The 18,281-nt window shown below is 37.8% G+C and overlaps 1 protein-coding gene and 1 pseudogene across 1 annotated transcript; one reads left to right on the top strand and one right to left on the bottom strand.

The window, feature by feature from the left end:
• Nucleotides 1-301: 301 nt before the first annotated feature.
• Nucleotides 302-8,367, bottom strand: LOC103706009 (annotated as a pseudogene).
• A 12-nt stretch (nucleotides 8,368-8,379) lies between these two features.
• On the top strand, nucleotides 8,380-15,633 carry LOC103705986. Its single transcript, XM_008789914.4, has 3 exons — nucleotides 8,380-8,536; nucleotides 14,395-14,673; nucleotides 15,325-15,633. Exons 1-3 carry the CDS (start codon nucleotides 8,395-8,397, stop codon nucleotides 15,354-15,356), a joined length of 453 nt encoding a protein of 150 aa, XP_008788136.2. The 5' UTR covers nucleotides 8,380-8,394; the 3' UTR covers nucleotides 15,357-15,633.
• Nucleotides 15,634-18,281: the final 2,648 nt, after the last annotated feature.

Below are 18,281 nucleotides of genomic sequence, written 5' to 3'. Positions count from 1 at the left end.
CTGACCGGTTCGAGCACTTATCGGCCGGTTTCGGTCAGTAAGGGACCGGTTTCAGCCGATTCTATATTGGTTCTGACTGGTACTATATAGGTTCCGGCCGATACAGAGCCGGAACCGAAAGTAATAGGCGAACCGACCCAATTTCGCACCAGGTCGGTTCAGCAGTCTTTCGATTTTATTGTTTCTGTCCATTAGTCATCCTATCACATTGCTTCAAAATGGATGGCATGGAAGTGCAAACCCGATTGTTCAGAATGAAGGATGAAGTAGCTATCTGAAAAAGACTTGTTAAGAGGATATATGAACGTTCCATCATACAGCACCTGGTAAAAATTCTGCATCAAGAGTTTCACTGTTGCTAACGAAAGCTAGCCAGACAAAAATTACAAGACAAACATATGAATGACCATTGGCCTTGAAAGCCAATGGAGTCTAGACGACCTTATCCTGTATCTCTATCCATAACCAGGAGTAGAGTGCTGTGCAACAGCAACTGGGCTTCCAAAAATGAAGCCAATAAACAAATTTGATTTCCATTAATGACAATACAATTCAATCGAAATTCAACAGGCATCAAGATTTCTGCACGGTGGAGCTTTTTGCTCCCCAAGCAAAGTTGTGTTCCCTCCAGCAGGTCCACTCCTCGTCCGATCTGGATTCTGTGTACCAACCTGAAAGAGCATTGCGATCACAAAAACAGAACTATAACCAGACTAGCAAAAGATTCGTTGCCCTCTCATTTTTAACCAACTTACCGGTGGTTTTTCTCCCTTTCTCAGCATCTCAACAATCTCTATCACTCGCTTGGGAGTGACATCTTCCTGAACAAACACAAGCAATTAGGAATCAGGAAAATATCACAGGAGAAATGAATTCTCCCTTAGTGACTACAGATAACTGTTAAATTAATCATCATTAGAGCTCGATGTTTAAGGGATCATTAGGGTCACATCATGGATTGTAAGACCCTTGCTTGATAATTAAAAAGTAAAAGCAAAAACTACATTAAAAGTAAGAAAATGACTCAAGTGCAGTCTAAATGAATACACAAAAAACCAACATATTTGATATAAAGAACACCCTTCAACAATGAACAGCCCACATATAACATATCCAGTAGACAAGTGTTTAATTGTCCAATACAGTCCTGTACCAACCATACAAGTCCAAAGGATATCTTAGTCTGACCAAGAAAGATCTGCACAGACATAGGTCTGAGGTGAAAAATCAAAAGACAAACAATATGCAGTCATTACATCATCATCATCACTTGATCCAGTATACAAAATTGCCTCCTTTCCTTCCTTTTGCTTCTTGAGTAAGAAATAAAATATTCTTTCTCGTCCTGTTGGCATATGGATATTGAGTTCCTCACTTTTGCAAAGAAACAGGTAAAGCCTAATATGCCCAACAAAGCATATTTAGCTCACCAAACATATCAACTTAATTCTCCTTCACCGTAGAAGATTGTAGACAAAAAGAAACCAAACTCTGTAGAAAAAGATTGCAATTTTTTTGTTTTAGCTAAACAAAACTCTAATATTTGTCTTTCTTTGTTCTGAAATGTTCAGAAAGCCAAGAACATTGTTAATTGTTTGTATTGGAGGCTTATATATGTTAAGAAATCCATTTTTAAACTCAAAAAAAGTTGGAAGACAATAAGAAGGCGTTCCAATTAACGGATGTGTAAATAAATATGAATTTTATATCTGGATTCGCACAGGAATTCCATGATCAGGATCTTATGATCCAACCTGATTTCAATCTAAGAATCCAAACCTGTGGATCTGGTCCAGATTGTTTAGGGATATTTTGATCCGGATTGCACAATCCAGATCATGGATCATAAGATTTTGACAACAGTGTGATGGCTTACTTGGAAAATAGCATAAAAGGCTAACTGGCACAGTTTCAAAACATTATACATCAACATTTATTTTATTGGTTTAGATCTTTCAGCATTGAAGAAATTTACTGCACAAACGCTAGATGTTCTGCGGCATCTCCAAGCTTCAATGCTATAGTCATGTCCCTTGAAATATCAAAAGAGAAGAAAAATGCTGAAATCTGAATTACCAATAATTCATTACCTCCTGCCCCATGATGTGGCATTAAGAAAGCATCTCTGAAGCTACTCTTTAACACAGCCCCTACCAAAAAGACAAAAAATCTTCTAGTTGATTATTCTTAAGCTTCATCCATCTTACACCACACTGGAAAATGTTCCATCTCTTGTGATCTTAAGCAAGAGTCCACACTGCACAAGCACACACACACACATGAACAGTTATAACAAAGACATCCTTCTTGCTGATGGCACTATAGTTGCATTTCATTTTTGATCTCTGAAAAGGTCGCACAAAGCTATTTACGAACTGTTTTCAACACTAAATAAAATTCTTATCCTTGCAAACTCCATAAAAAGAGGCAACCTCCAGCAGATGACCGAAAATAAAGCACTTTTTTTTCTGTAATAATATGCCTGTCCTAGATTTCCAAAAACCACATTACCATGAAGGCAAGGGGATCAGAGAAATCGAAGAAGTGTCATGCTGTACTTTTAAACAAATTTCAAAAAGTCTCTCTTATTTTTGTAATGATATTTGTATCAATTAGGAGGTAGGCACTCCATAAACAGAATACCAACCAACCACTGGAAAGTTCTCATTCCATTTCAAAACTTAAGAATCCAGAATTGCATTGAAAATGACTTCTGATAAAGTAGCTGAGCAGGTAGCATGGACAGTCTCCAATTTTGTCTTCGCTCAACACTCGCCTCACAACCTTTATACACAAGGGAAATAGTCCCTACCAATTCCAGCATCCACAATGACTTGTAAGGTGTAAGGGAACCGAGGAATGAAAACCTCCGAGCACCTTTAATAACACTATTTTGATCCAGAATAGTATTTTGATTGCTATCTAGCCTACGATCCCAAGAAGTATCCAAGATGAACCTAGTACAATTCAAAATAACTTAATTATAATTTAACACCCCCCCCCCCCCTCTTCTCAGGTCATTTCTCTTTAGGATCAAATATTTTAATAAGCTTCACGTAATTTAGCAAAGCCCCTCCATCCAATTTGCCATACGAAATTGTTTCCTTGATATAAACTGATGAACAAAAATTTTGCACTTCAATTTTATATATATTACCAGGTCATGAAACTGATGAACCAGCACCTCTCTCCCCTAGCACGAAGTGCCCTCACCCGGCATGGGGGGCGCAGGCCCTGGCCCGGGGTCCACAAGTCCGCAGGCCCCCTTCTTCTTAGACGGGCTTCTTGCCCGCTTTAGTGGGCCTGGCCTGTAGCTGCTTTCCCGAGCCTGACCCAGCTCCACGGTTTCTATCTAATATAGTGGTTTCAGAGTGATAGTCAAACCAAAAATAGATTAAGCATTTAAGATTCTTTCTAAATGATAAATTAACTAGAATGCAAAAAAAATGGAAGAGGATTAATGTGAACTCACATAGTAATTGTATGTATATCCATCTGAACCTTTAGTATAGTCAGCCACAGCAATCATTGGAGCATTCACACAACATCCCTGTGGTAGATAATAACTGCTATAAGAATGCGTTGAATTGAGTGAGTACCAAAACTAAAAACAATAATTAATGAGATATGGTCCTTTCACTTTCAAGTTTGCATTTCTCATGAATGAACCAAATTGACCAATTGCCATCCAACAGGTTTTATGGTGCAAGTTACATGTGAAAGAACTCCACCACAACCATAACAAATTGCAATCAAGCATCATTAAATCTATTCATATAAACATCAACAAGTTCATAATAAAAATTAAATTGACAACACTGCTGGCTGAGAAAACACATACCATGCACTCTATCTCCCCAACAGAAAACATGCCATCGTTTGTCACTTCTGCAAATAAAATGCAGCTAATTAGTTTACAGATGCATAAGCTTCAATACGCAAACTTCAAGCTATACCTGCCCTTCCCATACAACAAAATAACATTGTGCATGCACAATGAGGGGCAGAAGTGTGGGGTCCATGAAAATACACACCATTGCGCTTTACTTCCAGGTGTTTTAGCAAGGCCTCTTCAACATCACGTGATCCGTGTATCATACAAGGTGTTGTTCCACAAACCAAAAGGTGATATTTACCAACCTGCACAACATCAACAAGTTACTAAGGCGTAGGTCATGCATCTAAATACTAAATATTTGCATGACTGCATCTTTATGCATGGAAGTGTTATTATATACTGACAGCAATATTGGACAACTATGAAGCAGAAGAAAACATTAAATTGACATATTCACCTTAGTCCTATTGAACATTGAATAAAATGTGGCAACTTCATATACACGGATAGGAGCAACTTCAATGATCTTAGCTACCTGAAACACCAGAACATGAGATTAATAAATGCAAAACTTTTGATAAAGGATTATCAGCGCCTAACAACAGAAGAGAGAAATGAAAAAAAAGAACAAAAGTCAGATTTTGCATAGTTGTTTTAGCTGATTGGCAATAGTCAAGCTTCCAGCCATGTGAAACATAAATATAACAGAGGTTCAGCAAAACTATCACTGCATACAAGCACCACCACTACTGTTGCTCTAATTAGATGACGTTCTCACTAAAAAATGTGTCTATTGAAATTTGGAATATTCTGCCTAGGTTGTTGCACTGATGCTGATGCATCATTCCCATTCCAACACAAGCTTAAACAACTGACGTCATCCCACTCCCCCTGCCCCAAAAAAGAGTTTAAGGAACAGGAAAACAAAAAAAAAGAAGAAAATCCCCTTTTCCAATCAGGCATCTACTATCACCATCATATTTTATACAAAACAATCTTAATCAAGAAGGGTTGTGTTTTTGACTTCCTTGATTGTCTGAGTATTATATCATATTATTAGTTTTAGCGGCCTTATCAGCTTCTTCTCACCACATCTGATGTGAGTAATTACAGATTACTTATCTTCTTGGTAATGGCATCAAAAATCATTTAGTTTTAGTGGTATGAGTGCTTCAATTCACTCTGCAGAAGCCGTTTCCCATTTCAATGTACATGGAAAAAAAATATAAAGGGCGCAGAGGAAGAGATAACAAAATCGACTAAATTATAGAATGGAAGAAACGAATGCCCCCTGACCTCCCTTCCATGCACCACAATAAACCTATAAATGCATGTTGATAATAAAGATAATCTTCTAGTACTTTGCCAAGTCTATTGCATCAGATGATTCATTCTAAATGAGTCCAGATAACTGTAACATGATAAATACCTAGAGAATAAACAGATCTTCCATTCAAAGATGACATATATTGCATCTAAGTAACTTCATCGGCCAGGAAAAAAAAACATAATTAACCATCTATCTTAAACATACTGCATTCATTGAAGCAACTGGTAACCATCCACCATGCTGTTGCTGTCCAAGATCCAGTAGTGGGATAACAGCAGATTGCTTGTAGTTGGAAGGGTAGTGGGATAGTATCTCCTTGACCTGAAGATATGCATGCAGATGATCATTAACTTTCTGCCCATCTACATAAAGAGGCAACACAAAAATGGAATAGGGAAATCACAGTCATAGAGCCCTATACTAGTCAATGAACTAAAAATTACTGAATCAGTTATGCAACTGTCCAGACAACGGTAATGTAAGAAGACTTCAAGGCTATTTTTATGTATTTGAGGTATTGGTTGTCGTTGTAAAGAGTAAATGAGAAGTCTCCAATCTGCTGTCCAACTAATGTAACAACTCCTGTTATTTTACGATGTGGCATTGCTGGAAATAGTACAGACATAAAGCTTCCAATTTGCCATTGAATCAACAGTGATGTAACATGAGAATGGAGAGTTGATCTTTTGAACAGCATTTCAACAGTATACTTCAGCATATAGCATTCTGTTTGCTTGATTTCACAATATTTATGAAGGATGGCATACGATCTATCTTTTTTGTTTTCCCCCCCTGAGATTCTAAATATGATGAAGGATGATGAGATTGAGATTTTTAAATGACTCTTAACAGTCGAAATGTTCCTTTCAAAGGTAGCAGCATATTGACTATAACTTTATTGATGAAAATTAGGGCAGCATAACAAGGATGGAGATCCAGACTTACAAAAACAAATCAAAAAAATCTTCTAATGAAGTAGGCAAAGGGGCAATAGTTGCAAGTTGCAACACTACAACTCAACATGAGAGACGAATGCACCACACACAAATGAAAATGTGGTTACATTATAGTGAATCCAGAAACCAAATACCACTGCAACCCACCCTAAAGAAACAATAAAGGCCAGAAGTGGCCCAAATACTGCAACCTCATGTTAGCCATGAAGTGTTTCCTCAATGCAGCTCCAATGTCATCTTCTCTAGATATTACATGAAGTTCAAAGTTCTCTTGTTCCCTTCTAGCTAAGTCTTAACAATAAGAGAACTTCACAGCATTATTTGTGAATACATTCTGTCAAGAGCTCCTTGTGTTGGACACATTTTACATTCATTGCATTCTCAAGTATAGTTTACCTCATAGTGTGATATTCTTAACATGCTGGTTTGCACCTTATTTGAACATGATTTTGTATGTTGGGCGCCATAATGAGATATTGTCTGCATGAACCTTCTATCTTTTTATAAGGATACAAGAACTTACAATTATGTACAAGAGATTTGTGAGAATTTTATAACTTGCTTATCAGTGATAAGTCTCTAATTATTGCTCCAATCATTGGATGTCATCATGCTCATATTGTCACCGGGCTTCATTCTTGAAGCATAACCAATATAGGTAATCTAAGCAATATGTCAAAAAATGAGGGCATTCAACAGATTCAGGGTGAGTTTGGACCCTCGGGGATACATTATATGGTCTTAGAGGTTTGAGCCCATCTTGTCCAGGAAGTGAATAGTGTCATTTTACAAAACTTCTACTGCATGATAAATTTAGCAAGTTTTGACCCCTTAAATATTGTTAGTCTTTGTTAGCTTTGATGTCACTCTCCGTTGTACCACTTATTTTTCTTTTCTTTAAGAAATTAATGGAGCTTTGTGCTCTCCTCCCCATCACTGACCTACTGACCATTCAAAGCTGGTAAATGAGTCAGTCATTTTCCAAAACTTCTACTTCAAGATCAATTTGGCAAGTTTTAACCCCTTAAATAATGTTACTCTCAGTTTGGGGATCACTCGCTCCTATACCACCTCCTTTTCTTTTCTTTTAGAAATTAATGGAGCTTGATGCTCTCCTCTCCATCACTAACTAGTGACGTTCAAAAGCTGATGCATGATTTCGTCTAGCATTTCCAACCACATTTGTCACCCTTTGACTCCCTAAACTATCAACATTACTTTAACCACTTCTACTTTGCACCTTCTATTCCACTTTTCCCCCATTCTTCTTTCTTCCTACTCTTCTTTTTCACTAAATTTTCCTCTCTTTGCATATTTGTTCTCAGATTTGATTGTGCATTGGAGTCGCCAACATCTTGGCTTGGCTTTGGCGGTTCCCAAGAAGGGTCACGCTTAAAGAACTATCGCCAACACAGTTTACAGTCGCATTGGAACAAACATAAATCACAATAAGATTCATCTAACCAAAACCTTAGATTTCAAAAGTAGGTCCCCAGTTTTTTTCCCCCTCTTTAGATATGAGTTCCAACCACCCAATAGGTGCCCATTCATGTTGTAAAGGTAGAAACGAGATTTAGGCATTAATCAATGGTCCAGATCAATTTATGTTTGTTTTATTTAGTACTCAGATCTCAAATAAATCCAGGAAACACATCAAATGTCCAAAATTCTCACAATTAGTGTAAGGGAATAAAAACAAAAATTAACAAATAAAAACGAAACCACATACCCTTTCCATATTGGCTTTCGTGAATTCATGTCAGAAATGTTATCCGGAGAATCAATGTGCTGAGAAATGATAAAAATAAACACAAAAAGTTCAACACAAAAAAAAAAAAAAAAAACCCACAAAAGTTGGTAACTTCAAGCCAAATCTGATAATATCAACAATGAGGGAGCCAAAATCTATCAAGAACTCACGTGGTTCAAGGCGGTCAAGAAGGATCTGGAGGCGAAGGAGGGGAGACGACCTGGAATAGAATCCAGTGAGAGAGAAGTCGCACAGAACAACGAATAGACTGAAATCGAAGCATATAGTTGGATTGCAAGGGGAACGGAGGAGAAAACCCTACCGGAGGAGCGTGCAGAGCTCGCCGAATCTTGAGGAGGCGCTGGGCCGCGAGGCGGGCCGCCGGCGAGAACATCGTGGAAGATGGCCAGGAGAGGGTGACGGAGGGAGGAGTGATCCGAGAAATATAAATCTTCGGGTCGAGATACCACAAAAAATACCAATTATAAGTCGCCACGTCGCAGAAATTTTACAAAACTACATGTGGGGCCCGCGTATATGTTCCAGCTCCTTTCCCATTAATACCCCACGCGTTCATTTCGAACCCAGGCTCGCTCTCCGCTCCTCCGCCGGGGACTTGAGAGGGCTTCTTCTCTCGCCATCTGATTCGATTCTTCTTGAAGGTAAGAGACTCTAATAGCTTCGGCGCTTTTCCCAGATTGCTAGAGGAGAGAAATCCGGCAATAGAAAGAACCCTTCCAATCTTGTATATGGGAAACCCTTAAAACCCTAATAAAACTTCCTCCTTTGTTTCGTCCAATCTTTTATATTGGACGGAGTCACGGAGGGACGTTTTGATTTCTATTTTGATGCTAAAAAAATGATTTTTCTTGAAAAAAGTAGACGGCGGAGAGCTGGGTTTTTGTGATTTTTCTTAAGAATTAATGGAATGAGAGAATTGCTCTTTGTTCTTCTATAATGGCTTATTGTGTCTGTTTGCTATGAAATGGTTGTGAGGTTTTGATACTCAGTATTATATTAAGAAAACAAATGAACCGTTCCTTTTTGAATCTTAATTTGCCGTATATTTCGTGGCATCTTGCTATTGTTTTGGATATTATTGTGGTAGCATCAAATTTTCGCTTCTTCTAATTGTAAGATTGTGCATGTTGCTGATAATGAGGTTGTAAAATCTATTACTAGATGAAAGGAAATTACTAATTCTACTTTTTCCCGTTTTGGCTACTTTTTATATGTTCAGTTTTAAGTATTGCAAAATTAATTTTTTTATGTGAATATTGCTGTTATCTGGTTGGTGTAAAAACAAAATTAAATTTTTTTGTGTCACCCTTGGTGTTTTGGATGCCTGAAGCGATAAAAAATAGAGCTACAGGGTACAATATTTTGTTTTCTTTCTTCCTTCGTTGTTATAAATATCTCATCATGGTAAGTAATCCTGTGATTAATTTCTAATAACATCTAGAACATGCCTAATCCAATTGTAGCTAAAACTAAGCAAAATTTTAGTGCTTGTTGTTTGACTCATGGGACATGTTGTTGAATCTGAGGGTTGAATTCAAATCTCCAGGTACAGGGCAGGGATATTATAATTTTGTAGGATTTCAGGTGATTGTGGGGCACATGTTTCTTAGGTTTTGTGCTTGAGCCCTAGTTAATTATGCTCATTATGAAAGAGTGACCTCCGATCAAGCCGGCTGGAAATCAATAACCCGTCCAATAATATTAGATATAATATAAAGCTTGCATTAATTTATAAAGGCATAACCTTTTTAAAAAGGTATGATTTGTAGCGTAAGGGTGTTAAGGTGATTAAATAAGTTAGCATATTACTGCTATCCAATATGGAATACCTATAGTATTCGATAGGATGATATGATTATATGGCCTTGGTATACGAAGCCGTTATATAGGATATGATTAAGATCCCTAGATAATTAGGGTATCATGATAAGATGAGTACAAGATATTACAAGTATGCATGCACATTTTTTATGGGGTGGATTAGGAGTGTTTAGGTATGAACTTGATTATGCATAAGGTTGCATTTCCAAAAAAAAATATTATGCATAGGGTTAGCATCTCATACTTGAACCTTTAACCACTTGTGGTATTTATAGAACAATATTTTTGGGGTTAATACAAAATTGTAGGATGTTATATTTGAGGTTCGGGCTTGAACTTTCAATCCTAAAAGTGGTCACCTCTAATATTTAGGACATTCACATGGCTAACATGCGATACTCATATGTTGAGAAGACCTGACATGGGTTTAGGCTCATACTCGGAAGAAAAAGAAAAAAAAAACTTAATTGGGAACAATTCATGATCAGTATGTATGATAACATAAGCCAGGTTGTGTTTGATTGAATCATTTGGTGAGCCCTTAACCCAATAAAAATTAAATAAACTCACATCAGACCTAGGATCATGCTTGAACCTGACTCTTCTGAGTTTAGGTCAATTAATTAAAAATCAAATATGAGTAATATTTGGGTTTTTTCAGATTAATCCATGAAATCTTTCATATTTGCAGGCTAAGTCCTGTCTTTTTCATATTTTTGTAAAAATCCTTATAAAGTTTTTTTAAACAATAGTCCTTCCACTAATTTTCATTAACTGAATCCTACTTAATAGTGATCGAGTTTGTGAAAGGATAAAAATGCCCTTGGCTTAACAGCGAAAGAGGCTTGGGACTCGGCCTCTGCTCGCTCACTTCATCCTCTTCTTTTCTTCACCTTCTTCTCGCTTAAGAACTGATCATTTGGGGACGAACAGTGGAGGGGCACATGTTAAAGGGTTGGTTAAGAGAGAGAGTGAGAGACAAATTGTCCAGAAAATTAGCGCCAATAGGAGGATATAAGCTAAATATTCCAATACCATCTAGTTAACCTTAGGGATGTATAAGAAATAAGTTATAAGATTTCAGGGATCAAAAATACAAATACAGAGAAGATATGGATTAATACTCAAATATAAAATATTAGGCTCTCACCTTGAACCTTGTCTATTGGAATTTGAGTCCATCATAATTCCCATTATGAATTTATCATGGTCAGGAGTTGTTTCAGGAAACTGTCTGATCAGCCATTTTGAGTGAAGTTTTGAGTTATTTTAACCAAAATCCTATCTGCTCAACTTGGGACCTATCTATGGATTTGACCCCACTTCTTCTTGAACCGGGTTAAATCCAGCCATAAAGTCAACTCAAATATGTTCGGGATTGGGATTTGCATAAAAATCCACCTGATTATCCATGAGTTCATATTAAAGCCTTGCTGGTATGAGTTTAGGTTGGCCAAAACAGTAGTGGCTTCTTATACCTGATTTAGTCATCTGAAATCGAGGTTTTTATATGAAACCTTGTGTTACCTAGGCACCCATGTTCGGCCCCAAAAATCCTTGTTGGACATGTATCTGAGTTAGATACGTATCAGACAGTTGTATACATATAAAGTTCTGTGGTTGCCACTTTTGAAGATTGGTGGCGAGTTGAACTCTTCCAACAATGAGTTTGACTTTCCATTTTCATGTTAGAAGTGACTATTTTTCCTTTTCAATATAATAACTTTGAAATTACTATTTTTCTTATATTCTTAAATTAATTAGGAGGTTTGAATGAGAAATATTATATTGAAAGGTATTAACAAACAATATCTTTTTAATATTTTCTTTTAATATTTAAACAAAGAATAATAAATATGTGTATATATGTAATAATTTGGTTAAAATTATAATCTATCTTGCATATAATTGTAGCTCTTTTTCCCTGCTTGCCAAATCAGACACTTGGATATGCATCCAAATCTGATTCTCGTATCTATGGTAATGCAACACTGGTGAAACCATCTCATTCAATTAGTGGCCAAGCTTGATTTAGATCTTAATCAGGTTCAGGTGTGGTCTCAAGTCAAGTTTGAATAATATCTGATCACATGACCAACTTGGATCTGCTTTAGTTCAATTTCAGGCTTTGAACCATCTTTAACTTGGCGAGATCATGTTCCATCATTTTCCAAAATTTACAAGATTGCCATTGGCAGTTATCTTCAACCTCCAGTTGATTCTTCCTCGAGCTTTTCTTCTTTTTATTTTATTAGAGCCAGATGCCTAGACTGGAACAAAGAGCCAGGGTGAATTATTGTCATGTTTGAACCAGTATATGGCTGTGTCTGTTTTAAGCATGAGTTTGATTTTATGGGATCAAATATATGGGGCCTCATTAGAAATCGCATTATTTCAAATTTTCAATCTTGAAACCTGCTAGCCGGATCATATCTTAGATGAAACAATGAATTTACCTGAAACAGCTTGTCCTTGAATCATGAGGCTCCTTTCTTGGAACCTCTATGATAGAATGGATTTGTAAGAGAAAGGTCTCTTGAAACAAAGGTTGCATGCAACCTATGAAAAATGATGGGGTACCCCCATCTTATTTCTCTGCAGTGAGAGGGAAAAATTTGATTGAGCATAGGACTGTGGAGATATGCTGGCTGTGGAAGCAAGGGATATGACTAGGAACCTGCAGATTCCAGGCTCGATCAGAAGCATAGAAGTCTTCCTCTTTTTAGATTCAAACTTAGCGGCACCTCAAGGTCGCAGTCAAGATTTCTCCTTGAGACCTGAAATCAGCAGCACATTGATGTCAAAATTATATCTCTTTCGGCTTCACATGTCCCAGCAAACTCAACCATTGTAGCATCTGAGCATTGAACAAGGCAGCACTCCAACTTCAAGCTTAGGATCCTTGCGATGGAAGTGTTACAGCCTAGAGGAAAGTTTGATGAATCTCCCAAGCAAGGAATACTGAATCGGCCCGTATCGGCCGGTTCAGCCTATGCCGAACCGGTCCGGTCTCTGACGGGTTCGGTTCGGTGGTGGAAAACAGTTTTGGCCCCTATGGAGCCGAAACCAAGTGGTACTGGTCCGGAACTGACTGGTACTCGAGGCATACCGGACGGAACCGACTAGGAATTGGTGCGAACTGCACCGGTTCTTTTTTTTTTTTTTTGCCACAGTGCATCCGCGTTGTGGTCTGATTTGACCAAAGTGCGGACACGCTGTGGTCAAATCAGCCACAACGTGGACGCGCTGTGGCAAACCAAGATACTGGTTTAGTACCGGTTTGATTCAGTCCGAGTCGGTCCAGTAGCCGACCGGTACCGGTTCGGCATACCTTGCTCCCAAGACGCCAAGCGCTTCGGGTGCTCTTTCTGATTGCAAGATCAGTCTCTGGATGTTGAGGAAAAGCAGATGCTTACACCATGAGGGAACCTCAGAGAAGATCCAACACTTAAAGGAATCGAGGAAGAAGTCTCTCTTGATCATAGCAGCAACTGGGCGTCGAGCAAGGTAACACTCCAACATCGATGGAGAAGAAAGATCTCTCCCTCTCCTTGTTCATGGCAGCCTCTCTTTGTTTATAGTAGAACATAACATGTTGGGACACTGCATTGAAGTTTCAGACTTGATGATCCCACATAATGAGTTGGTTCTTACAAGGAGAATATTCACCTCATGTGTGGTGTCTCAAGAATGAAGTGAGTTGGCTTGAAAAAGGTCACATTTCTATGTGGACATCCTAAGATTGCACGTGCTATCTACTGGAGAGTTGCAAGATTAGTGGATTCTGGGTGTTCATGCAACCTCGAATCTCCTTAGATAACGTGATCACATTAGCAGAATCCAGATCCCTTTGAAAAGGTCCTCTTATTCTCTCCTTTTGTAGGGGGACTGAAGACTGGATTGGTGACGTGAGTCTCATGAACCCATGAAGAGGTGACATTTGATTTGTGGATAATTATACTGATTTTGAATCCGGTGGAGCTGGCCTTTTCTAATGAAAAGAGAGTGGGAACATGCAGGATTCTCTATCTTAATTTCTAATTAAAGAAGGAAACATGTGACTCCAACTAAGCCTGTTCCCATAAGGCACAAATAATCTCCTATTATAGAATCACATTCAGATTTGGTGTAGGCTCTCCTTATGTGACAGAACATTGGACGCCCGGTTGTTCATATGCTTACAAACCTTGGTCACCCTCTTCCATTGTGTTACCCCACATTCATGCTCATGATTGGGTCTTATCTGATTGAGTCTAACATTCCATGCATGGCTTGGCTTTAACTTTGAAAATGGATCAAATTTGAGTCAAACTCCGATAATGATCTCTAGAAGAGTTCATTAGTGAAAATGCATCACCAGCACTTGCCCTACGTATTTATTTTAAATTTTAGTTATCTGTGATTGTGTATTACAGACCAGAAACATGACTTACTTACCCTTCCTGTCATTTTATAGCCTGCTAATTTTGAAAATACCCTAGACCATCCCTCTAGGAAAACCAAATGGAATGATGAGTTAAAAATTCTAAAATGTATTATCACATTCCTTTGTTGACTGGATCTTCTGAAGTTCGGTATAACCCCAGTACATTCATCATTCTTCAAGATTGTCTATCTTGAAAAATCTTTTTTTTCTTTCTTTTTTAAATTCATTGATCTATTTTTGTGTATCTGGCAGTTGTCTTAATTCAGATCATCCAGAGCGCCATGGGAACTGAAGACTCTAAAGACCTACTGAAAAACATGGATTGGAAAACAGTGGGTGGTGCTGTCCCTGGTCAACCAAGTGTGTCGGTCACAAAAAAGCGGCTTCCGAAGAAAATAAGACAAGTCCCTGACTACTATTTTCTTCCTCGGCGATCATTACCCTCTGCTATTGCCGTCTATGGCGCTCTCTGTGCAGCTGGAGTTGGTGCTGGGATGCTAGTGGAGGTTTGGATAAACAAAAAGATTAAAGGTGCAATCTTATTGCTTTTAAGCTCCAATAAATATTTAATTATTCATATTAGGTGAAGCAACTCATCTCGAATGGCCTGCACAGGCATCATCAGCCACTGGTTGTGAGCCATTAGTTCATATGGTAAACCCTTCTGTCTATGGTATGCCGTACTGGTCCAAATTAGACAATAAAGGGCATACCGTACCGTCCCAATTCGGTACCAGTACTCGGTACAGATGGCGTATCGAGCCAAAAACTCTTCATATCATACCGTACTAACATTGTGCTAGTGTGGCACCGGTATGAGGTCCAGTACTGAGACGGCGAACTTTGATTCTGTCGATGGACCAGTTGGAAATGTATTGAATATATGCTTAATCACCATAATTAGACTTCTGGCTTACTCCCAATTGGTATATTAGTGTTTGGTGGTTGTCCATGGATAGGTTGCCTGCAGATGGTGGTGGGAGAGTGGAAGTTTATGGGTTACCATGAAAGATTATTGTTCTAGTCACTTACCTCTATCAGCATGTTTGTTGATGCATGTGGCATTTATAAGAAAAAAGCATATTGACAGATAGCTAAGTAGGCAGAGATATCTCTCAGTTTCAGATCGTTTTTTGTCCTGGTATTTTTGCATATTTTGAGGCAAACTATATTGAAATGCAGAGGATGGCGGCGTTGTCTGGGAGATGAACTGAAAGGGCTGAGCATATTTACGGGTGACAGTAGGAGGTGCTCTAAAGTTTTCTAGCATACTCAGACGCAAAGATGCTTTATTAGCTTGAAATGGATTATCTCTAACTGTATACTGTAATGATGGCCAAGATGTTTCCATTTATTTCGTTCCACAGGCATTATGCGGTGTAATGTTTCTTTTTTATCCCTAGTTTTTTAAGTCTTCACTGGATTCTTCATTCCTGGAAATCAAGTAATTTATTACAGTTATACATGTTGCCTCAGCAATTTTGACACTGATTTGGAAGCTTGTGACTTTAAGGTATGGATATAAACGACACATGTTTAGCATTCTGGAAACAGTGAACGAGAAAATGATTTAAAAAGGTTGATAACGGCCGATTTAAACCAGTAACTTGTGGGGTGTTCTATGTATGCATTCTGTGTGGATGAACCTACGGCCTGCTTAGAGAGCTATCATGCTGTCGAAAGGTAGCAGCTATCATTTTGGGTGCATTAAACATGTGGTGAGATAAAAAGCATGATATGTATGTGGTGTGTATATAAATTGGATCCACTTCTGTCATAGCATCTGTAAATTTTTTGATGGTCTTCTCAGAATTTGTGGTGGAACTCGGCATTGAACAATGATCCTATTTTTGCATGAGATGGTGCCATTGGAAGTGTTCGTAGGTTTTGGATCTTGTACTGTTGGCCAGTCAAGCTTTGCTGCCAAAGCAAGCCTATCAAAAACCATGGTTGTTACCTGAATAAAAATAGGCTTTATCAAAGTTTCCCTCCAGTGTGCAGTTAAATGTTTTTTGGAGATGAGACTGTATCGTAGAGATCTACCATTATTTATAACATTTTTTGATGGGTGATAGTATTAGCATCCAATCATTCAGGTTCAGCACATGCAATGCCATCTCATTTTCTAATCTAATACATTTGTTTTTGCCAACTATTTTAGTATTGGCCGTGGTAAGCAGATATACTTTCATAAAAGATCTAAGGGCCAAGTTTACGGAATTTGATGGAGCTCAATTGGATGTGCAGACATTTTACTTGGCTTATTATTTTTTAAGTTGAACTATCCTTGAGGTAAACTTTAAAAGTATTTATATTAGATTTTATTGCCACTTCCATAATTGATCGCATATGAAACATTTGATAAGCAATACATGAGACCTGCAATAATCAATGCATTTATTGTCTAGCAACATGGAGTAAGTTCAACAATTCTTAGTTCTTATTATCCATTATAACATTTTTAACTGTTTCTCTGCAGTGTGCAGTTAAATATGTTCTGAAATTTCATTAATGGTCAATGTAATTGCATTTATTCTAAAAGAGAAAAGAATCCATCCTTAGGCCTCATAAACTTGCCCAAACAATTAATCAAGAAAGGTTTCCATCAAACTTTGAGTTTGGTTAAACAGAATTCATCAAGAAAGGTTTCTAGCAGCCCTAGAATTTAGTAATATCATGGAAATTTTGAGTTTAGTTAGGTCTAGTTCTACTATGGATAAGTTTTTTTTTTTTTTTTTTTTTTTTTTTGGTACAGTGGCTGCTCACCCTATCCAGGTGTAGGTGCAACCAGCAGAGTCAAGAGCTACAAAATGGCATAACTGTGGAGGAGGGGTCTCCTGATGCGTCCAGAGGACCTCCTCGGTATGCTGCGTTGCTTAGGAAGCGACCCAGTCGGCGGCTCTATTCGCTTCTTATACACATGTACGGCCTGAAACTCTCTGCAATCTTGCACCATCCGTCGAATATCGTCAATAAGAGGGTGTCTGTCCGTCCTACTCTCCTCCTCTCGTATCCAATCGATCACCGTAAAATCTTTCTCAAGGATGATGCGCTCTGTCCCTAATCTCCTCCTGGCATAAGAAATACTTTTTCATGTTGCTCTGAGCTCCGTTTCTAAAGCTGTTAAATCATAAATGCATCACCCATCTGCAACTATAATCTATGAGTCATGACTTCTTATCACAAAATCCAAGTTCAATAAAGAGATTTTTCTTTTGAACTCCAGACACCCAAGTTGGTTGGCTGCTGAAAGAATGCTGATTGCTGGTAATTTGGGAAAGAGGCCTCGGCCATGACCAAGTTCTTTAAAATGTGCATACATGGCCTGGTTCGGTGTTGTCTTGTCAAGGATCAGAACTGATGCTAGGAAAAAGTGGTCAGGAATATTTGGTTGCGTTTGTCATTAGTCATACCAAGTAATAGTAAACTTAAAAACGGTGTTGATTTATTCAGATGTAAATATGTTTATGGATCTTTTATACAACATTCTTGTTATAATGTATTGCCACAACTTTTGCCTATCTTTTTTTATCAAAAATAGAAGAAAGGCTTGAGGAAAGGAAACATGGACCCATCTAGTCCCAAACCAAGTTTTTAATAATTCCATTACTTTGTCATAGCATATCCCTGCTTTATTGATCACTGTGATTATTGTAACCAATTGTATAAGGTTAAAATGAAAATAATCATGATAGTTGCTCTTGTCCATCTTAACAACCTTGCTTTAATCCTACGATAACGTCTTCTTCAGTCTCTCCTTTTTTATGACTAACTGATCCTAAGTATTGAAAATAATTATTTTTAGGATCTTCAGGATCCTCAATTTTTTACTCTGCTTTCATATCTAATTTTAATAAAATTACAAGTAGAGATAAACATGAAGTAAAAAATTGAGGATCGCGAAGTTTCTAAAAGTAATCAATTTTGGTATTTAAGATCAATTATTCATAAACAATAGAAATTTGAGGAGGATGTTATCTATAGAATTAAAATATGCTAGTTACAATTGAGAAATGCAATTGGGTTTCTATGTGATTCTAAGATATGGGTGAAATTGAAGAAAAAATTTTATAGTATAACCATACAACCAGCTATACTTTATGATATCAAATATTGGGCAATTAGAAAACAATGTGGGC

This window comes from Phoenix dactylifera, chromosome 16 (genome assembly GCF_009389715.1).
Source record: "Phoenix dactylifera cultivar Barhee BC4 chromosome 16, palm_55x_up_171113_PBpolish2nd_filt_p, whole genome shotgun sequence".
In the NCBI taxonomy this organism is placed as follows: domain Eukaryota; kingdom Viridiplantae; phylum Streptophyta; class Magnoliopsida; order Arecales; family Arecaceae; genus Phoenix; species Phoenix dactylifera.
Note: the sequence above shows the minus strand (reverse complement) of the source record. Positions and strands in the feature narration are given on the sequence as shown.